The sequence below is a fragment of the Lottia gigantea genome (assembly GCF_000327385.1).
Source record: "Lottia gigantea unplaced genomic scaffold LOTGIsca_35, whole genome shotgun sequence".
Lineage (NCBI taxonomy): Eukaryota > Metazoa > Mollusca > Gastropoda > Lottiidae > Lottia > Lottia gigantea.
The window spans coordinates 1698678-1722215 of NW_008709190.1; the positions used below are offsets into that span (position 1 = coordinate 1698678).

General features: G+C 36.2%; 4 protein-coding genes across 4 annotated transcripts; all 4 read left to right on the top strand.

The window, feature by feature from the left end:
- Positions 1 to 5883: 5883 nt before the first annotated feature.
- Positions 5884 to 10131, top strand: LOTGIDRAFT_120936 (hypothetical protein; the record flags this gene model as incomplete). The annotated part of the gene is made up of 2 exons (XM_009058712.1): positions 5884 to 6133; positions 9902 to 10131. The coding sequence occupies 2 exons, from the start codon at positions 5884 to 5886 to the stop codon at positions 10129 to 10131; spliced, it is 480 nt and encodes a 159-aa protein (XP_009056960.1).
- A 374-nt stretch (positions 10132 to 10505) lies between these two features.
- Positions 10506 to 10766, top strand: LOTGIDRAFT_120970 (hypothetical protein; the record flags this gene model as incomplete). Its single annotated transcript, XM_009058713.1, has 1 exon — positions 10506 to 10766. A coding segment is annotated over one exon (261 nt), but the record flags the coding sequence as incomplete, so codon positions are not given.
- Positions 10767 to 16228: 5462 nt separating this feature from the next.
- On the top strand, positions 16229 to 17500 carry LOTGIDRAFT_59578 (hypothetical protein; the record flags this gene model as incomplete). Its single annotated transcript, XM_009058603.1, has 2 exons — positions 16229 to 16391; positions 17340 to 17500. Coding segments are annotated over 2 exons (324 nt in total), but the record flags the coding sequence as incomplete, so codon positions are not given.
- A 4333-nt stretch (positions 17501 to 21833) lies between these two features.
- LOTGIDRAFT_80011 (hypothetical protein) lies at positions 21834 to 22930 on the top strand (the record flags this gene model as incomplete). The annotated part of the gene is made up of 2 exons (XM_009058610.1): positions 21834 to 22050; positions 22875 to 22930. Coding segments are annotated over 2 exons (273 nt in total), but the record flags the coding sequence as incomplete, so codon positions are not given.
- Between the last annotated feature and the right edge of the window lie 608 nt (positions 22931 to 23538).

The window sequence follows — 23538 nt, forward strand, 5'->3', positions numbered from 1 at the left end:
AAAGTTGTAGGAGTTGTGGTAGTGGAAGTTGTTGGAGATGTGGTAGGGGAAGTTGTGGGAGTTGTGGTAGGGGAAGTTGTAGGAGTTGTGGTAGGGGAAGTTGTTGGAGATGTTGTAGGGGAAGTTGTTGGAAATGTGGTAGGGGAAGTTGTTGGAAATGTGGTAGGGGAAGTTGTTGGAGATCTGGTAGGGGAAGTTGTTGGAGATGTACTTTGTGCAAGGAGGAACTGACTTAGTCCTTAAAAAACGAAAATACATTTCATTCTTCAGCATTTTTCCAGATGCAGATTTGTAAATTTCTGCACCAATACTTAAAAGGTTGTTAAAATGTCAACCAAATGAAATGTTAGGGTATATGCCGGCCATTCTCAAAAGCCGCTTGCTTTTTAGATCGTGGTTCATCGTGGGTTTGTCAACAGCCTAGAGATTCGGTTAGTTGAAACGTTTTGGCGTCTTTCCCATTCCCAAACACAATCCGCGACGGAAGTTGGTTTTTGATAGTAGGAATGGTTGGGCATAACATTGCTCATAGTTCGTTTCATTTAGTCTTATGCAGACTGCAACACGATACCTAAGTGAGAAAAGTAAAATATGAAAAGTTTATTACCCACAAGAAGGAGGATCCGCAATTGATGACGCATAATTATAACTCCATGAATTGTTCAAATATAAAAAAGGGGACCAAGTGAGAGAATGGTTAATAAACAGCTGGTATTTTTAACAGAGTCTTTATCAGAATAATTCATTTACATTGACCTGCTTTTACAGTTTACAACAGATAAGGGCCAGAAAATGCAAGTCATATGAGTGAAAATAGTATTTACTGAAGGACAACAGGACTACGACTTCAAGATGGTCTGCCGTCTGCAGAATGGCAACACTCGGATCACTCAATGAATGCGCTTATTACGTCCTACTATTTGACGCCTTATGGGGATAGGCCTAATGAGGGCCTAGTCATAGAAGGAACTGGACTTTTACGTATGGTATTTGGCGCCTTATGGACATAATGAAAGTGAATAAATACAATGAGAAATGTTTGTTGTGACCGTGGTATATATGACCACCATTAACGGTATATTGCCTGATTACTGATTCTTGGTAATTCTTTATTAAGGCATCGTTAATTTCCCATGGGTTTTGAAATCAAAACAGATACACGCAATAGATCAATTATAAACTCAGTTTATAGCAGTTTTAACCTGTATAACTGAGGTCATGGGTTTTCTCGGGTGAAATTTTACCGATAGGATTGGTTGCGTTATTAACAGCGACCTATGCATTTTATCTTCAGTGCGTTCATAACATAATTATTTATAATAAACTTATATCTTTCTACACAATGTTAGGCAACATTGATCTTTGACCCCAGTTTAATATGTTAAAATGCATAATTCATTGCACATTGAACAGTCAAATTTCTCTCAAAATGATCTTTCTGAATTCAAATTGTGGTTCATTTCATTAAGAAGGAAAATCTCTTCTGGGACGGGCGAAGAATAGACGAAACATAAAGGTTTTTATCCATGACCATCCTCATATCTTCAAAAGTGCATAATGACTTTGGACTCTTGACTACTATGACAAATTAGTTTTTCCTTGTAAAGTTACAAAGCTACAAGGCTGAAATTTGTAGGCAATATCCACATGGACTATCTCTACATGTCGGAAAAAACAAAACTCAAATATCTGCCATAGATCAAAAAATAATTTTTGACATTTTTCAAAAAATAATATTCAAAGAGATTGTAAAAAAGGTCATTCAAACATTGCATATTTGGTTTTTGAGAATATTGTTCCATTAGATCAATACATTTCTTTATGAAACGCAACAAATAGTGAACAATAAAACGCGGGGCACATATTTTGAAGAAGGTAAGGATCTCCAGCTATGGTGAACATATTGGTGATCTAAGGTGATTGATTTATTGATTGGTGGCTAATTAGACAACAATATAGCGTGAAATCACAATAATGAATTAATTATATGGTATGTATATAGAATTAATTACCTGCTATCCAGTCTCTACCTTATTGGTACACATCATAAATAAGAAATAATATTAAAGGCACACGACCCTTTTTTATTTGTGATACAGGTAAATGCTTGCTTGTTTTTGAATCGACATGTTTGTACACAAAATTTAAATAGAACACCCGGTTCGTCTACTATAGAATATGTACATAAATAGGCCTATCTTCTCAAACATAACTTATAACTGATTTGACATCAAATTAACAGTAATTTTAGTTTCCGAAAGCAGCTACATGCGACAATCTTAAGCGTGTTAGCTGGGGAAGTTAAGATGCCACAAATAAAAAAAAAAATAGCTTTTCCACATAATTTTTTTTCAAACAAACCAGTCCACAACCAGGCCACGCCCCTTGATCACAATCTTGTAATATATTAAGTAAAGGGTCAAGCCCCTTTAACTCATTTATAATTCATTCTCAATCACCAACTTCTTTTATCCCTTTCTTATTAAATTACACCCAATTAAAGCACTGGATTTAAAGACGGCAACTCAATACAATATGTAACTATAAGACGGCGGGACAGGAGTCAGTGCAGACGATATTGGAAAACGTCTCAAAATGTTCCGTTTTTTTGTTCTTGCGGTTTGCTTCATTTTTATTACGGAGGCATCGATATATACCAACAAAATCTATAAATGGACAAAAAATTTCGAAGATTACGACACGGTCGGCAAAAATCTGATTGACCACATGTATAAGAAAATTTACCACAAATATAACCCGACCCAATGTTCTTATGAATGTTTGAAGGATTCTAAATGCAAATCATTTAGTCATAATAAAACGTATAAGTCGTGTAATCTGCATACGGCGACCCACACGGATTATCCGGATTCATATGTTGATGATATTCACATGGAATATCATACCAGGGATGCTTTTTCTATTGATGTGGTAAGTACTATTTCTTAAAACATATGATCAATATGATGAGGTTTGGTGATCCATGTTCATTGCCATGTCGACATGGTAAACATCTGTAAGGGGAATTGCCAAAAGAAATGAATTATCGCCCCGAAAAAATTCAGACAACCGACCAATTCGATTACTGCAAAAAACACTATTCACCATTGCCCTTCTGGATATATTACTTGTCCCTCCGAACAAACATGTCTGGCTACGGGCCTTCTGTCGAGTTTAAAAAGTTGATCGCTGAGTTGCATCAAGTAAGAATATCGGAAGACTGAGGTTAATAGCCTCACTAGCGGAACTCATAGGCTAATACTAAAAATAATTTTAAATTTCTGAAAGCTGTTAAAACAAAACTGGTACTAATTGCCTTTTTTTATAGGAAGCGCTTGGTCCCTGTGGCATTGATCCTTGCAACCTACATGGTAAATGTCTAGAGACTAAAACAGCAGAAGATGATATCGTGGCAATCTGTTTATGTGAACCTGGATGGACCGGAACTCAATGTGAAACAGAAAGTAAGTACCTAACCCCTACCCTGCCTAACCCTAACCTTTCCATTTCTATCCCCAACCCAATAAGTTAACTTAATAGACTAAGTATAGAGAATGGTTAAAAAACATCGGAGGCAATTTCGATCTAGGGTTTCTTCCTGATAGAATCTTGATGTTAAGAAATATAGTAACCTGATTGGATAATAAAACAAAATTTAAATTATATTTGAGTGATCGACCAATCAGATGACTGGTACACTAAAATCATATTTAAGTTAAGTTCTCAAGAGTAAGCCCCAGGTTCCATACAATTCTGTGGTATTGACGATTACAATTTTTATTGCAGAGCAATTACCCAGCTGGGGACCGTGGAAAGCATGGGAAGATTGTTCTGTAACATGTGATAAAGGATGGCAAAGACGAACTAGAAACTGTGAGGATGCAGTAACTCAACAGTCGCTTCCTAAATACAAATGCTTTGGAAACACCGCGGACACACAATACCAAGAATGTACCATGACAAAATGTCCACGTGAGTATGATAAAATCTTCCTGATCCTGCATCAGATTGAGGTCGTGGACCTCTTTCGAACAAAACCGAGGTTTCCTGCAGTATGCGAAGGGACAGGCACGATTGGAAAGCAATGTTAATAAGTCACACTTACATATAAGATTTTTCAATGTGGAGCAAACAAATGCTCCAAAGGTCAATTACTACAGTCTCGAACAGATCAGAGGATTAACAAATGTTTTTGTCGTATTGAATTTATTGATGGCCAGTTTAAGTTTATACCAGTCGTGGAATCAGTGTATGTTATTGTTTCAATGAATCCGTACATTTAATAAGCAAGAATATTAATAAGCTTTCAAAAATGCTCTCTTTCGATATCTAATAGATTTATTGACGGTTAGGCGATCATCTCAACGCGGAAAACAAGTCCGGCTATACGGGCCTGCTGACGAGTTGAAAAAGTTGATCGCTGAGTGGCATCAAGTAAGAATATCCGACTAAGCATGAGCTGCCTCACTATGCGCATGATTTACGAATATAAAAACGCCCTTGTTCCTCTTTCCTGAAATCTTTCAGAGATAGATGAAATCAATGTGGAATGTGTTTGATATTTAAGGTTGGAATGAGTGGGGAACATGGGGAGAATGTTCAACAAGGACTAGCTGTGGTAAAGGAATTAAGAGTAGGAATAGGACATGTGGTAATGGTGGTGTACCCGGTGTTGACAGATACTGTTTAGGAAGTACTACCAGTACCACACCTTGTTATGATATGAGCTGTAAAAGTAAGTTGAATACCTCGATACTGAGGAGAGATCGGCGTATGTATCAAGTGATGTACATATACTTACTGTTACCAGAGCAGTTCGACCTCACAATTTGTGTTTTTCAAGCCATGCGTACATTCTTTTTTATTTTTAGCACTAACCTGATCCGCCCCGGAAATATGTGCACTATAAGAATAATCTAAATTAATGCGTTTTATTGTACACAACGTTTCAAAAATTTACATTGTCATCATAAGGTGAAAATAAGGATTGGAAAGCAATGGCTTGAGACACACGGCTTTTTTATATTTAGCCTACCATTGGACCAATTAATCATTAGATCAATGGCTGAAATGGACAATATCTTCATAGACATCCTAACTCCATCTGATAAACCATCAAAGGCCAGTGACGCTATTTCGAATACGTTTAATTAATACCTTTGATCTCCAGGCGGTATAAGAATCAAAGGTGGGTCGCAGAATGGTGAAGGTCGAGTAGAATTATACAACGACCACAAGAAAGAATGGGGTTTAATCTGTAGTGATCAGTGGAGTCTAGAAATGGCTGATATGGTCTGCAAGCAGATCGGTCTACCTGCAGCACATGAAGGTGAGTTCCTTGTTTAAGCTGTTCGCTCAGTGACTCAACTACCATAGGGACTGGTTGAACCAGGTCCACGGGGTTTTTACCAGACATAGCCTTCTTTTTGAGAAATTTGATGTTGTGATGCCTTCATAGACTGTTATATTTCCTCCAGCAATAACTGATGGCCGATTTGGTAATGGTGACGGTCTTTATGGTATTTCCTCTATAAGTTGCAACGGTAATGAACGAACTGTTCAGATGTGTGAACGAAATGAATGGTCTCTTTCATCTTCAACTTGCCCCAGTAACAAAGCTGCTGGAATTCAGTGCCAAGGTAAGGTAACATTGGGGGCAGGCGGCCCTCATGGAACGACCATGAAATAAAATATAATTTTAACTAACTTTCTACTCCTTATTAGGCAAATGAATACATTTTACAGTTTGCAATAACTAAGATTTTCACCAAGACGTCTTTCTACTGCAAAGGTACCTCGAGCATGTGAGGCAGATTGAAAAAAGTTTGTGTTTTTGATTGATGATCCTTTCGTCCAGGCTTCAGTCTAGGCACCAGTCTAGGCATGGTTGCCACATCTGGTATTTGTAGTCATGCCGTTAAATCTCAAAGCTTGGTTGTAACTTGGTACTTTTCTATTGAAGTCAATGGTGCCTGGAGTCTTTGGGGTGAATGGGGAGACTGTTCTGTTACTTGTGAAGATGGTATAAGAACAAGAACCAGACAATGCAACCACCCCCCAGCATTGCATGGTGGTCGACCCTGCAAAGGGGAAGACCAACAAACCAAACCCTGTACCTTATCACAGTGTCCAAGTAAGATTTACCATTGTTCATTAAGAGCTAATTATACCTTTACAGAATCCAAGAATAACTTCCCTACAGTATATTATATGAATTTCGAGAAGTCAAAGAAAGGTTGCAACCAAACGTCATAGCTAAAGATGACCAAAATTTAAAATCTGATGACTTTTTTGATTCGAGTCCACAAAGTTATTTATTAGTTGATTAACGAATTGAAATTCTTGAGGTATTTGATATTGCCTCCACAGAGTAAACAGGAATAATCTCGTGTTAATTCTAAAAGGTATTATTCCTTTTATCTGACTTGGCATATGGTAAAAAACACTTGGATATTCGCAGGAGTAGCAAAATTTTTTGCTTGAGCGAAATTAGTAAATACAAAGTAATTTTGAAATTCTTGGATTCCGTTGATTTTTTCTATTCTACTAACTATTACATATTTTCATAAAGATTTATTTTCAAATGAATAAATATTCAAGATTTAAATTAAGAAATTTAAAATTATAAATTGTGAATTTTCTATCTTAATTAGTATTTTTTAATAATAATATTTTGAATTTTTGAATGATTCATGTATATTTTTTCTAATCTTCTTTTCTCTTACTTCGTTCAAATTGATTTTTTTTTATTTTGATCGCATGTGCTTTTCTAGAAATTTTATAGAAGCTTTCAGTTGTAGAATAATTGTTAGTGGGTAACCAAATCCAGAAATGAGTTAACCTTCTGAAATTATATATTGTTATCGTGAAACTATAACCCAAAATAGCCTATTATCTATCCTTACTTTTTATAATCTATATATTCAATATATATACTCTCTGGCACTATTAAATAGAGTGGGGTAACACCAAAAGGGAATTCAATGCTTCTGTCAAGTATCCTTTCTATTGCTCTTCTATTTCCTGTTATTTATTTGTTTTTCATTTGTCTTGTATTGACGAATCGTGTGCATTTATTCATTTTGGATCTTTGGTATAGAAACTGTAATACATAAGCTTATGTGTTCAAGATGGTGTCGTTTATAACGCAAATTTGACTGTTACTATCACTACGATAAATTACCTTCTTACCGATAAGAACCTAGACTTGATTTTTTTGTCACTATGGCAACCTTAGGGACTCCGACATAATTTGATTGTTACCATGGTAACCTTTGAACTTCGACATAATTTGATTGTCAGTATGGTAACCTTTAATAACCGACATGATTTGATTGTCATAATGGTAGCCTTTAGAACTCTGGCATGATTTGATTATCACTATGGTAACCTTTATAATTACGACATGTTTTGATTATCACTATGGTAACATTTAGAACTCCGACATAATTTGATTGTCACTATGGTAACCTTTAGAAACCGACATAATTTGATTGTCACTATAGTAACCTTTAGTATTCCGACTTGATTTCATTGTCACTTGGTAACCTTTATTACTACGACATGCTTTGATTGTCACTATGTTAACCTTTAGAAACCGACATGATTTGACCGCCACTATGGTAACCTAAAAAACAGATGATTTGACTGTGGATGGTAACCTCATAATTTTACAATCATGATATAACCTCAAATGATTCGACTGTCAAAATGATAACACTGAGACCACCGACAATAACATCGACATGATTTGACTGTCAATATAGCAATCTCCGACATAATTTCTCGTCTTCAAAAAATGGAACAGAACTACATTTCATATTATTCACTGGAAAAGATAATGGACCATACAAGAACTATACCAAAGATGCCAAAGCCAATGCATGTGCCTTTTGTTTGTATTTTGGGCATCTTGTAGATATGATTTGTAGCAGATAGATTTGTATTTATAGATTTGCCTTTGGTTTTTGATGCATTATATGCTTCGTGAGCATGACTCTATGGGGAGCACTACACATGGCGCTTTTTTGATCACAAGAAATTCACAATACTAACAAAATGGGAAAGGGGTCACGTTTTTTTAACATTTTCTTTAGATTTGATTGAACTTACTGTGTGTGATAAAAATGTCATCAAGCATAATTGTTTCTAGGCAACGGCACCTGGTTCGAATGGTCGGCGTGGACACCTTGCGATGCTAGTTGCGGCTATGGCATGCAGGGTCGGAATAGAACTTGCGATATGTCTACGGCTACTGACCCATGCCCTGGCGATAGCGAAGAGACGAGGAGCTGTTATTCAGGCAGTTGTGCTGGTATGACATCGTTAGATGATTCTTCAACACCTAATACCACTCCACCATAAGTCACCAACTTTTTATAAATTGAATTTTAACATACCAAGATATATTGCAGACTGGTATATTGTAGATTTAGTAATTAGTGATAGATATTTAGCTTAGATGGTCTCAGAAAGTAGCACCACGAGGTTGTGCTATGATCGTAAAGTTACGTGCATAACTTCGTTTCATCATGGAAAATTCAGCTGCAATTCATCTTCAAGATTCACTTTAAAATCAAAACATCCGACAAAATCCATTGAAAATAACTCACTATACATAAACTGCATGGCATGTTCAAATCACCTGAGCACTGCGTTCAACAACAGATTGGTTACGTTACAACAAAGTAACAACCATATATACGTTGTGTTTTGTTTGTTGACTGAACGCAGGGCAGATTTACAAAGTTCACATTACCAGCACATGAGCATTCTACTCACAAATTCTAACGTTTTTTCTAATGTTTGCATGTGACACAGAGTGTGGAGGGAGGGAAACGGTGATTCAGTGTCAAGTACTGATTATAATGTGACATTTTAATAGTCGACGGTGTGTGGAAGGATTGGTCCGACTGGTCTGCTTGTTCAGTGTCGTGTGGGAACGGAACGCATTATAGAACTCGAGAATGTGACGGTCCATACCATGGCGGTAGCGAATGCGAAGCAGAAGACAAACAAACTAGATGGTGCAAAGACAAAGAATGCCCAAGTAAGATTTTTCAGTATTTTCAAGTATCTTTTCAAATCCACATCAGGATCATCTACGCTAGCGTTTGTCATCGTTCGTTGGAGGCGGTTCCTCAATTTGACAGGCTGTCTGCTTGTTAAGGTGATTGCTGTACTTCTACCATTGTTCAACATATGATTATAGGTATTGTTTTAGAAACATGAATACCACATAAAAAATGATCACAATGAACAATTAACACATCTACAACATACGGCGGATTTGGTAAAATGCATATCAAATCATCAGGTCCACCAGTTACATTGAATGTTTCTTTTATGCAAGATGAACTGGGCGACAGAAGTATAGGGTTTTGCTAAGGGACGTTCATAATCCAAAATGGTAATTGGTTGTAATTTTTCAGTTGACGGTGTATGGGAAAGTTGGGGAGAATGGAGTGAATGTAGTCATACTTGTGGCGGTGGAACACGGTCTAGATCTAGAACATGTGACGGACCTCATTACGATGGTGCGGAATGTCCTGGTAGTACTGAAGATATAGGATCGTGCAATACGTTCTCTTGTCCAAGTAAGTGTAACAACCCCCTCCTCTACATCTTCCTTTCTTGCAATGGATTATGAAATTGCAATTCTATGTTTTAGAAATCTGTGGAAGGAGAATTTCGATGGTCTATTATGTTACGACAAATATTGGTTTCGGAAATAGACTTGTATTTACAGATGTAATTATTCATTACATGATCATCATACGACCTTATAAATGTTATATTGCTTTATATTATACAACAAACTGATGTTATTTATAACATAATGTATTACACTGTGTTATCACTTATAACCATGATAACCATTTTTTTATCTTTATTTGTCTAGTTGATGGTAATTGGAAGCCTTGGCAGGAATGGCAACAGTGTAACGTCACCTGTGGAGGAGGCACACAGATTCGTGAGCGCGAATGCCAGTTACCCAAATATGGGGGTGCGACGTGTATGGGTAGTTCAGTTGAACCCCGCGAATGCAACACTCACAACTGTCCAAGTATGGAGATGGTCTTCATTTTAAAGGATTTTTATATATTAACAATATTAATACACGCTTGGTAAGGCGTGGCATATCTTTGTGCGGACTGATGTGGTGAAAGGGGTTTAGTTGGGAAATATGGGATAGGGCTATCACGGGGACAATTTGCCTGTTTCATTCAATAGCAGTTGGCGTCACAAACGGTCACAAATCTATATAGCTTGGCCCACAAAGCAACACATCCTAAATACCTTGAGCACAGTCGCTATACAGCTATATCAATAATTACAGCATAAGAACTATGTTAATGAAATGTAAAAAATGTTACGTATCGCAAGTAAATATTTTTTTAACTTTATGTGATATGTAACGTAGGTGACGTTAAAAGGTATTTGCAGGTAACAATTTAATTGAATGAATAATACTTATTTTTTTAGTTGACGGAGTTTGGAAGGATTGGAGTGACTGGGGCACTTGCTCTCTAACATGCGGTAACGGTACACAAGTTCGCACACGCACATGCGATGGACCGCATTTCGGCGGTAAAGAGTGCGACCCACCAGGCAGCGAATCTCAAGCGTGTAATACACACCCTTGTCCAGGTACAAGACATCGTTTTATTTCTTTTCCTTCTTATATATTTACTTATATATTATTTCCCCTTATTTGCACTCGGAATGGTAATACATATATAGTTTGTCTTTGGTATATCATCTAACTTAAAGCACAACTTCCTATCTGTTAATTGCACTTTATTCACAACAGGGCAAGGATATGAATTGAAGGGTATATTGAAAATATATGAAGCGCCGAATTTTGGTATTATGGTGTTCGCTGCTATTTTTAATAAATATATATAGGGCTTTTGGCAAATAAGGAAACAGTCTGCGCGCTGCTAAAATCACCGGCACATCATTGAGAAAATTTGGACCTGAATTATGAAAGACTTGGAGAAGGTAAGAGACACTATGATGTCTCTCCCCAGTCAACAAAACCATCAAATCAGGGATATTAGGCTTCCTGTAAACGACAAACCGAAATCTCAATCAAAAAAGTAACCGAATACTCATTTCTGTGTAGGTGATAGGAGTTGAAAGGCGAAACCATACCAACTCTAGGACACAGGTCGTTGCATCAGAACTTTTCTTACCTAGGAGGACTCATATGCTTACCTGCAGTTACAATAAATCTAAATCGGACACTCGTATTTATTTGATAATAACGCTTTAACACTCGTAGCTATTTACTACCAGTAACATTTTTAACTCGTTAACTCAGACATAACTTACTCGTACTTTTTAATACCGACGGTTAATGTTTACGGTTTCAAACTGCCTTGATTCATCTGCAAGTATCCGGTTATAAAATCTAACATTCTTAAATGTATATCTGTATAAGTATGGAAATTTGATTCGGATAATTGTTTAAAGTAATCGGATAAGTAAACGGATACTTGTAGCCATTTAATTTTAGTATTATAGGTTTTATAATCGTTAAAGAGATAGGTATTCGATTATTAGTATAAGGGGACATTTTTATTTTGATATTAAAAAGTTAATCCAAACTGGTTCGATATATACACAGTTATGCCAACTATGGTATATAAATTCCCCCATTAAGACATTAAAATGGTTAAGTTGAAGACATTCTGTCATATTCCGCCGGGAAAGAAACACACAAATTATAACCTCTACTAATAATAAGAATGACATATTTCTAATAATATAAGTAATTAAGGTCAATATAAGTTTTTAATTGAGATTTCTTTGCTGTCAGTTATAAATTTTTACCAACAGGAACCTCAATATTCACACTTATGAATTCAAATATAAGTCATATTTGATGCCTGGAGAGATCAGATAATTTTATTTCTAACCTGCAATTAAAAAAAGTTAACTATTGTAAACATTATTATAGAAAAGAATTACTAGAAATAATGTAATAATGAAATTCATAATGATGAAAAAACACAAAACAAATCCTATCCTGTGAGGCAACTGCATGCACACCACGGCTTCATCTCTTTGTATGGCTTTGCCAACCGATTGAATAACAAGACCTTAATTTCTAGTTAATGGAGTTGAAGGCGAATGGGGAATGTGGGGATCTTGCTCCACTACGTGTGGTGACGGCGTACATGTCAAACAACGTGTATGTATTGGACCTTACCATGGAGGAGCAAACTGTTCCGGACCGATGGAAGAATTAGGACCATGTAACGATAGACCATGCCCAGGTTAGTGAGCGAAATTCATTTTTTATTTTTATGTTATGAAAAATATTTGAACCTTTCTGGTAAGACAGCTTCGAAGGTCTTCCGCAAGGTAACGTCCTTATGTACGTCCAGTCGTCGTAAAGCGACAACCTACACTCCCGGAATGATCTATGGCCTTTGACCAGCTGGTAGAAAGGGAAGCCTACTGGTTATCGATGCAAAAATGATTCTTTCTTTTCTCGCTTCCAAAATGCAATCATCAAACCATTATGTATGCTTGGATGATTCCACAATCTTACTGAGACTTCTCAGTTCAGCATTTTGAGTAATTTAAAATATATACTGTTCAAGTTGATGGAGATTGGTTACCCTGGGGTGAATGGGGACCCTGTGATGTGTCTTGTGGTGCTGGAACACAGTGGAGAGAGCGAGCTTGTAAAGAAGCTCTCCACGGTGGAGAGGCGTGCTTTGGTGACTCCAACAGTTCCAGATATTGCAATGAGGTGAAATGTCCAAGTAAGTATACAGTTACACCCAAGTCATTTCAAGTCTTTTTGAGTTTCACACTGAAATTATAGATATTTAAATTAACTATTAAAATAAGAAGAACAGAAATTCTGTTTGATTGAAATTTAAAAATGGTAACTTGAAAACCTATGACGAACGACGAACAGTACCTCAACAAGATGAGTGGGTGTCTGTGGACCTAAGTGGGTTCGGGCCCCTACCCCCGGAAAGTTTGTTATATATTTATGCTCTCCTACATGTTTCTGAAGGTGGGGTCCCTTAGGGGTTGGGGCCTGTGGATTAGTCCTTATGGTAGTTGAACTACAGTGTTTTATGATCGGATAATGTACCAATAATTCAAAGTCTAAATCAGTATCAATCAGCTCATGATATCGATGCTAAATTCTTCAGTTCAGTTCGGGCACTACTTGTATCGTATCCTGAATATGCATCTGTATTTCAGTTCATGGTATTTGGGCCGAATGGGGAAGTTGGGGCGAGTGTGGTGTCACTTGTGGAGTTGGTCAACAGCTCAGATACAGAAATTGTTCCGGGCCCTATTACGGCGGTGATGGTTGTGTAGGTTCAGAATTAGATACTCAGTCCTGTAACGCGAAACCTTGTCCCGGTGAGTCTGATTTCAATTTTAAAACTTGTATTATATGATATTGAATTTGAAAGTGTCTTAATGCTATATAATGAACCTTATATTTCTCTACTAGTTTCAAGACTGTATAACGAAAGTTCAAGAGTTCATTCATGGGTAAGAGTCCAGAAGGTCAAAACATCCGTGCTTTAGAACAAACCCTTTTTCTGTCTCCATAGAAGATGCTATCCTATCATTCTTTCTGAAACAAGATTGGCTTTGTCAATTAACTGATTTTCTATCGTGGCAAATGCTAATACCAATTCTGTTAAAGAGATATCTCGCAGCCATAATGTCCCTATACTACGTTTAACGTGCTAAATGTATCGTTGAGCAGAAGATGGTAAAGCCCCTTTCGGACGAAATATCCATTATTATTTCTTGTTTCATGAAAGGAATTGTGATATGTTAGCATCTTTACCTAAATCTTGCTTATTATTTAGTAATAATGCATTGATAGGCTATTCACCCACTTTTTTCAGTGTATCCTTTTCAGGCCTATGGAAGCTTTATTCAAAGCCTTGTGTTGTGTGCTTTAGTTATAGGCGTACGAGTGGAAGGGGGGATGGGGCGCCTAGAGGGGCGAATACGTTTCACAAAAAGACGACAAAATATAGAAATATCCGGCGATGTTTTCAGGTGATCTTGATCGCAACTTGGGGATTGAGACGATGTTCCAGCTCGTACGCCAATTTTTCCAGAGTTCATTCTAAAAATGTTTCTTTTTTACAGACGAATCCAGATTGTTCTAATTTTTACATTGCTTTCAGAATGCAGCATTCGCAATCGCTTGCCCAGCAAAAGGCATTTTTGGCGCATTAAATAAAATTGCTAATGATTATTATCGTCATCAATATTGGCCTTTAATTCTTTGCCTGTTATCTTCAAGGCATCCATCTTTAACCTTTTTTATATTCTCTGCTTGAGCAATGATCCCTGTTTGAAGATCCCTTACCCTGTATTAAGCACCATGGCTGTAAAACAACACTGCTTGTCCCCCACTGTGTGATAGATTAAGGAAGTGTTGGCTACATGCTCTGGATCATTGGATTCTCATATATTAAAGGTGCTATGTACCCAAAACTACCTTGCCCCTCCACGAATTCACCACGCTTATAAGTTTCAAATGTTGAATGCAGTTATGCCATGTATAATGTTAAAGGTATACTACCTCTTAAGATGACCAAAAAATGGTAATTTTTGTCAAAATAAGTCTTTGTTCATCGGTGAATTTACCTGGTGTGATAATTACACAACAGAATCCCTCTATAATCCAATAAATCCATAAAACTAAGTAATAATTCATTAAACTAAGTAACTTTGAAACCTGTTTCAATAATTATTTAGTTTAATGGATACATCCGTCTTGTATAAAGATTTGAATCTTTGGTCATGGCACCTGGTAAGTCCAACTGATGAATATATACACTGGTCATGTCCATTCTACGAGGTAGTATCCTTTAATAACTAGTTAGATAGTTTGTTAAAACTAAACAATTACAGTAGACAATATTTAGAAATTTTTAGACTTTTTAAACCATATATAATATCAGAACTTTTGAACGAAGAAATGTAACAAAATGCTTAGATTGGGGATTATTTTTGATGAATAAAAAAATTGCAAAAAGTAAAAAATTAAAAAAAGAATTAAAAAAAGAAGAAATCATACTCAAAAAGTGATTGGTTGCGAGATATGTAATTCCTTTGTTTTACAATAGTTGATGGTATATTCAACGAATGGTCGATATGGGGCGAATGCGATCTTACGTGCGGAGGTGGACTGTCTATCCGGGAACGGACGTGTTTTGGCCCTTTTCACAATGGCTTGGATTGTAAAGGAGACTTCACAGAGACCAAACCATGCAATAGGTTCAGTTGTCCAAGTAAGTATTGTTTAATCTGTTTCTATACCTATAGATATTAGAATTTTAATGATATCAAACATATTTTCTTGACAAAATCGATGCCTCATGCTTCTTTTCTTAAAGGGATTTTTAAAAGGTTTTCTGAATTTTTATGTATATCGGGAACACTGAGAGAATCAGTTTTCACCATTCCAATTTTCAGTCAGACGTCCGTTGTTCCTGCAATTCCACTTAAGTTAAGTGTTTTATGACGTCACTAATTGTAAAATTTGCTTAATAATAATAATAATAATACAAAGCCCTTCGCAAGTAGTGACGTCATCAAACACTTAGTTTTAGTGGAATTGCAGGAACCACAGACGTCTGTTGAAAATTGAAATGGTGCAAATTGATTCTATCAGTGAGCCCCGATACACATACAGATTTAGAAACCTCTTAAAAGCCCCTTTCAGATCGGTGGTGGTTCTAGTGCAATATTTATGAATTCATGCAGACATATGAGACAGATAGATCTATTGTCCTATTGCTGAATGTAGGCGCGTTGCTGAACGTTTATCTGCGCATCAAACTACGCATGGTGCAAATACCGTATGGTTTTGAGTTTTCTCCATTCCTAATAACATTGTCATGAAATTAAACCTAGGTCTGTTTTTTGAGCCTTTTTGTGGCAGCTTTTTGTTGGCCCTGCACGATTCCATGTCGCACATGAGATTGACTTTTCAAATTTATGATAACAATATTTTTAACAAAATCAAATTTGAAAATTTAAATGTTTGCATTGGACATATTAATTATGGTCAAAATACTATACCGTAATCGCTGATATTCATATGCCATTAATTATAACGATTACTATTCAATGCATTGCTGCTATTTCTTAAACAACACGTATAACTTTGTATATCTATTGTTTATAAACAATAATTGTGTAAACTTTTACCATAGTTGATGGTGTACTAGAGCCATGGGCAGCGTGGTCTGAGTGTTCGCTATCATGCGGTGGCGGTATATCAGAGAGAGAAAGATCATGCATTGGACCTGAATATAATGGTAAAGACTGTACAGGCCCTCTTGTCGAAACTAAACCCTGCAATGAACAAAACTGCCCAAGTAAGATATGCCATGTACCCAATAAAGCGTTTGTATCTTTCTTATATTTAAACTCAATTGTATTCCTTGCTTAAAAGTATATCAAGCGATAAACGACAACATAATATAAACAATGCATGAGAGAAAAATTGGTGATATGGCTGAAGTTTGCTAATATGCTAAAGATATATAACTCACCGTGCAGTGCTGCAATAATATACTCAAATGTGTCAATTGTTTGAATTTGAATTATAACCGCGCATGTTCTACTTATAACCATTATTGCTTTTATTATATTTTTGCAAAGCTGATGGCATTGAACAACAATGTGGAACGCAACGGAGCGACTGTGGACTATCAACTATAACGAATGCAACAGCACAGCGTTATATACAAATATAGCATATGGCGCGCTCTATTTTGCATGGCATAATGAACGTCCGTTCCGTATCTCCAAAGAATTGTTGTCATTTTCTTCTAATAATCATCATCTATGTACATCGAACAAACATTTTTTTTTATGAAAATTCGGCAATAAAATTATGCCTGGCACATCTAGAAAATCTAGATATTCAGCTATGCAGACATTAATATAATGCTCACAAAAATTATTGTTAAAATTCTTTAAAAAATAAAGTAAATTGCTCTCTTGGTTTGTTTTATTATCCAAAAACAAAGACATGAAATGGCAAAAATCTTTAGGGTTTACCTGAGAAATGCACCAATCAACAACTAATTGCATTACTAATCGTGTTGTGCACTAAATTTCCCTCACAACCACACTACTTAACATTTTCTAAATGCACTACCCTAATCTTCCACGTCTATCTATATCATTAAATTAATATTATATACAATAATATAATCATTATCAAAAATTTCAAATAGATTTAAAAATTAATCCAGAAGTTTTAATCCTTTATATACATTGATCGTGAGTTTTCAATGCGGTCTCTTTTTTCATTTTAGTCGACGGAATTTGGAAAGAATGGAGTACTTGGGATGAATGTTCACTGACATGCGGCGGTGGAACTCAAAATAGAAGACGGGAGTGCATTGAACCCAAGTTTGGCGGCGCTGCGTGTCCAGGCGATGCTTTAGAATCAAAAGATTGTAATATTCAGAATTGTCCAAGTAAGTGATTACAGAAAAGCTTAGAATCATATGACCCTTGCATTTGGAAGGGCAAGTAATATATCCGGATTGATAATGTATGGTGTTTGATTGCTGAAGAAATTGGTCGGTTGTCAGAATTTTTTCAGAGGGCAATCCATCAAATATATCCCTGTAGCCATGGCCTGATTAGACCTACTTAAAAAAGGTCTTTTTATGCAGATTTCCCTTTATGAAATTTACAGATTCAGTTATTTTACTTTATTGGATTACCTGTTTTATAATTCATATTACACGTATATTGATAACCTAAAAGAAAAATAGTCACTTTTCTTGGACCCTTAGCCAAGATCTTCATAGATCCGAACATTCGTCTCAGATCTTAAAATTTTTTCGGGATATTTAGGCCTGATATTAATAGATTTTCGTTCCTGTTCTTCGAGACCCACCATTACTACTATCTGGTAGATATATAATTAAAATCATCAACGATTGTCTCTTTACGATTAAAAATGTCTGTAATTTGCTTACTTCTAACTTGCACCATTTTCTGTCTTTAAACCTTTTACTTATTTGCACTCTTTTCTTTCAAGTTGATGCCATTGTCAACGCATGGATGGATTGGGGACCCTGCAGCTTAACTTGCGGTGGAGGTGTTCAGTTTCGCTTTAGAAATTGCACTGTTGCGCAATATGGCGGGAAGGACTGCGCTGCGCATTTACAAGAATCTAGCAGTTGTAACATGCAGAATTGCCCAGGTTGGTGTTCGGTACAAATTGAAGAAAATATTATCCGAAAGCTACGGATGAATTTTTATGGATAATCAGTTGGAATCATATGGATAACAATTTCTACCAAGACAGGTCATGTCGTTCTCTTAGAACTACTGTTTAGTTTCGGCATCTGGAATTGTCTGTTCACCGTTCTCTTTGAGTCCATGTAGCTAATAATGATGATTTGGTACGTTTTTCAACCTGGATGGCCAGATAACATCTTGGAGCATCGTATTGAATTAATGAGCTATTACTATTATTATGATGATATCCAATTTATTCCTTTAGTGGACGGAGAATACACAAACTGGTCGTCCTGGAGCATTTGTTCTCTTTCATGTGGTGGTGGATTACAACTGCGATCGCGAACATGTATTGAGCCAAAACATGGTGGCCGCGCCTGCAACGACAGTCTTGTTGAAGAACATGCGTGCAAAACACAGCCTTGTCCAAGTAAAGGATTTGCTTACATACCTGTATTCGTTGTGTTGATGGCGTGCGGTGGTGGCGGTGCAATGTTAACCTTCTGTTGTAATCTGTATATTGTATTATGTGTATATTGATGTAAGACCCATTAAACCTTAATCTTCTCTCTATGCACCTCTTCCTTTTTTACCTCTCTTTAACCTTTTCTTAATATTCATCTGTCAATTTGTCCGAAATTCAATCATGTTGTATAACTTACACGACATATGACGTCGCTGATCTTAAATAAACCTCGTAAGTATCGTTAGTGACGTCATAGTATGTTCCTGTGAATTAAAGTTAAGGTTGCCTATTTCCATTAGCAATATCAGGGGCAAAAGAGTAAGGCGAGTAATTCCATTTCATTTCGTTTGTATAGCTCTTGAACATAACGAGAATTGCTATTGTGCTTTCGAAGTTTTTCTTTTCACTATAAAATTGCTCTATAAAATTGCTACAATTACATTACAAACCAAGATAATAAAAAGTAGGCCTATATTCTAATGGCATTTCCCTGTTTCAATTAAACTTCTTGCATGAGATTTCTGTCTGTCTTTTTTGGCGATAAAATTGTTACTTTCAATCACTCCTATGTGACACTCTTTATTTTCAATTTGAATCACTCACTTTTCTGCATAGCAAATTACAGATATTTCATTTTCATTTTAAATGTTTAAACACTTTTACTTTCAGATGCGTTTTAATTTAAAAAAGATTCACTTGGGTAAATTTTTTGCCAAATGAAAAAAATCCCAATAAAAACCCCCAAAACACGCAACTTAGGACCCCCTCCCCCTCCAAATAAAAAAAGTAATATTCACTTAATGGATTTATAAACATACTTTTAGAAAAATTTATTAAACATTATGCAATATAATTTTTGCTTTCGACTCGAATTCCCCTTATAATATGATACAATCTTTTTTCCAGTTGATGGACTCTGGTTAGAATGGTCTGATTGGTCGGACTGCAGCACCACTTGTGGTGGTGGTTTGAGTATCAGATCACGTGACTGTCAAGAACCGCAATATGGCGGTCAACCATGTGAAGGTATCGATAAGGAATCCAAGTCTTGTAATGAAAATACTTGTCCGAGTAAGTGGGATTTTTTCGGATGTGTATTGCATTTAATTTGTTTTCGTATTAAATTCATATACTTTTATCTTAGTTTTTTTTTCAAGTGTGTCTTAAATCTTAAATGTGTATATAGCCCTATCATATATTATATTTGCAATATATAACACACGAATCACCGTGTTTCATAGCATTTATGACACACGGAGCACAGTGATACATCTCTCTTGCCTTTATAGATGCATTATTACTTATATAATAATATTATATGCATTAGACTATATTTATACCTTATATATATATATATATTATACTATATTGCATTTTACATATATCTTTGTATATTCTTGCCTGTTTTCTTAACTAGATTTTTCTTACAGGATATATTTTAAATATCTTTTTTTCTATTTTTGCGGGCGGGGAACACAGATATATCACTGCATGTCTTTTTTTACTTGATACATTTCTTTTTCAAGCTATCAGTTGTATTCTTACTTATTCTCTTAGATATTAAAGAGATTGGCCTAAAAATTTAAATATTTTGAAAAAATTTAGATTATTATTATATCAACTTATTAATGCTGATCTGAATAATGGTATTCAGAATTTGTTATTTGAAGACATGCCTCTTTAAGTAAAAAGGACTAGTCTCTTTAATGATTGTAGGCAACAACCCCCTGCAAATAGAAAAGTGTAATGCCTTCCCCACACTTTGCCCTTCCCTCATGTTTGTCTCTTGTTAAAATAAACATGTAAAGTTTAACAGAGAAAAATAAAAGGTTAAATACGGTTTTGATGCAATATATGTTTCATTTCCAGAAATTTTTTCCAAAACATGAGTAGGTATTGGCTTTTCTTAAACGATCTGCAGCGGTCGCTGCGTGATTCAAAAAGCGTTTGCTGAGCACAATTTTGCTTTGCTGAAGCAAGAAGGTTGTGATCATTTCTGTGAGGTTATTTGAAGAGATCTTTTCATCCTTACAGTTCCTGGAGATTGGTTTGAATGGACAGCCTGGTCTCCATGTACTGTATCTTGTAATGGTGGAACCCACGCCAGATCCCGAGTTTGTGATATGACATCTTATGGTAACCTGACTGCTCCATGTGAGGGAGACCCAGAAGAGATTACTGCTTGCCATACCTTCCCTTGTACTCCACATGGTAAAGTAGAACTAATTTTGTTCTTTATAGCTGTTGTTCTTCTCCTTTCGGGCTATTTTGAATATTGAACCATCCATCCCCTGGGGTTGTGGGACTAGGATGTCAGGGGTGTGGCCAACTGGTGTAGGAGAAGAATTTATTTTAAATTGAGAGAGCAACTCGCATCATCACATGCTGGGAATTTTTTGGGGTGTGAAAGGTCCAGGTGATTGCTCCAGGGGTGTAAAGGGTGAAAAAGGCTGGGAACCACTGCATTAGACGATCCACAGAATATTGATATGGAATCCAAAATATAGTCAGAAGCAGAGATGACTGGACGCTTAAACCATTTATACGTTATTATTGTTACTTTCTTGAATAGTCATAATACACATGCCTTTAATACACTACTAACTTGAATATTTTCCTATAGCTCGTACCTGCAGTGCCTGGGGCGAACTTGGTTTAGAAGAGAATACCATGGCTGATGTAGATCCTGATGGTGAAGATGGTGAATTAGAATCTGTTAGAGTATATTGTGATATGGTCAGTGAAAATGGTATTGGTGTAACTGTTATTGGTAAGTGTTTGATCAGTAAATACTTTTAGTAACCCACCTATACTTCATTATGATTCATTATGGCAGTTAAGTGATTAAGCATATCTTATAAACGGTCATCAGAAATCCCTTTGAAAATATATTACAGGTCATGATAACGAAGAAAGACAACAAGTCGTCGGCTATGAAGGTGCTGGAGAATTTAAGATGCCTATCCTTTACAACGTTTCCCTGGACCATGCTATAGCTATAGCTGATGCTTCAACTCATTGTAAGCAGTTTTTGAAATGGGAATGTAAAGCAGCTTTGATTCACAATCCTAATGGCAATGGTGTGATTACAACTGGTTGGGTCAACCGCACTGGTGGTATTGCTGACTACTTCAGCGGTGGTGTACCTGGATCAGAGAGCTGTGCTTGTGGAATGAACGACACTTGTGCTGATCCTGGTCTGCTTTGTAATTGTGATATGAATGATGCCACTTGGAGAGAAGATTCTGGGTATATCACTTTCAAGAATGATCTGCCGGTAACTGAGTTCTTAGCTGGTGATACAGGTAATTTTTTTTAACGTCAATTTAATAAAACATATTTATAAAAAAACCATTGCATCTAATGTGAGCCTGTAAGCCGAGAATTTAGCGTCATTTTAAAATGGAATCGTAGGACTGAGTCAAATTGGAAGAAACAGCACCTTCTAGCTTTATGTCTCTTAATAATACTTTATGTATATTAGCCCCCCTCATTCGACAAAACATGGCGATCCACATCCTCTTCAGTTACATATCATTTTTCTTAGTGGTCAAATGCACTAATTGCCTGTTAACCTACCTGCTACATATATTCTATCTTCTTTAGTATCACATAGATGCTGAACGGAAGCGCAGATCTTAATAAAATCCATACACTGTTATTCGCTTAGTTAGCTTAAACCCAACATATGGTTCATCAGTAATTGGCTACTTGAAAATTCTATGATGTATTTGATTATATTTAAAGGTGGTTTGAACGAGGATGGTTATAAAACTATTGGACCTTTGATATGCTGGGGTTAACGTGGTTTCCTAGTAAAATTTTACCGTGAAGACCAGCAGCTTAAAACATCACATGACATTTTCGGCCCACTCCTCATTTGTCTAGTGTTCCCTAGCTGCCAATCGGTGGAAAAAATGACGAGTGCGTCGAAAAATAAGTCATGTTATGTACAAAATTCAGATCAGATTTTACGTCAAATTTTGTTTAATATGTTTTCTTTATTGCATTGTTTTTATTTATTTATTTCATTTTATTGGCGCATTTATAATACATTTGGTAGGTGTATGCGCCACACAATTTATCTATCTCACCATTCCATAACATATTTGCCCTTTATCTACAGGAGAAGACTTTAACGAAGTTGGATATATTACAGTTGGCGAATTGATGTGTCATGGCGATGCTATTTCTAAGCATGCGTAGTAAGGCTAAGATATCCCTGCTATATCTTTTACAGTATTTTTGGCGTATTTTGTAAATCCTCCGATACCTTCCACACATGACGCATGCGCATGATTTTGTGAAATTTCTTTTTTTGATAAAAGTTTACCACTTACAATAATGTTCTGTACACATTTGTAAAACTTATCCGTGATGCAAGCGCAGTCTAGCGATAAGGTATGCGATCAACGCAAAATTTCGCATAGCGTTTCTACACTGAATCCCTGTTTTATTTAGGTGATGGGGATAACGAATCCGGAGAGGTAACTCTAGGTCCACTGCTCTGTTTTGGTGAAGCTCCTTATGTACCAACCGATGAATAAGGAAATACCACAGAATTTCAGATTCTTTTCTACGCTACAACGACTTTTCTTTTCACTAGACACATCGAACTGGCTTGATCAATGATTGATCAAAACAATTGAACCTATACTTCCGATCACAGTATTGTTCAGAAAAAAAAAATCCCTTTCAGCTCTACAACTATGCTTTAATGCGATCTAGGTCATATGCTTTTCGACTTGACCTGTGTGCCCTTTCGCTGGACTGGCTCAATGTTTTCCATAAAG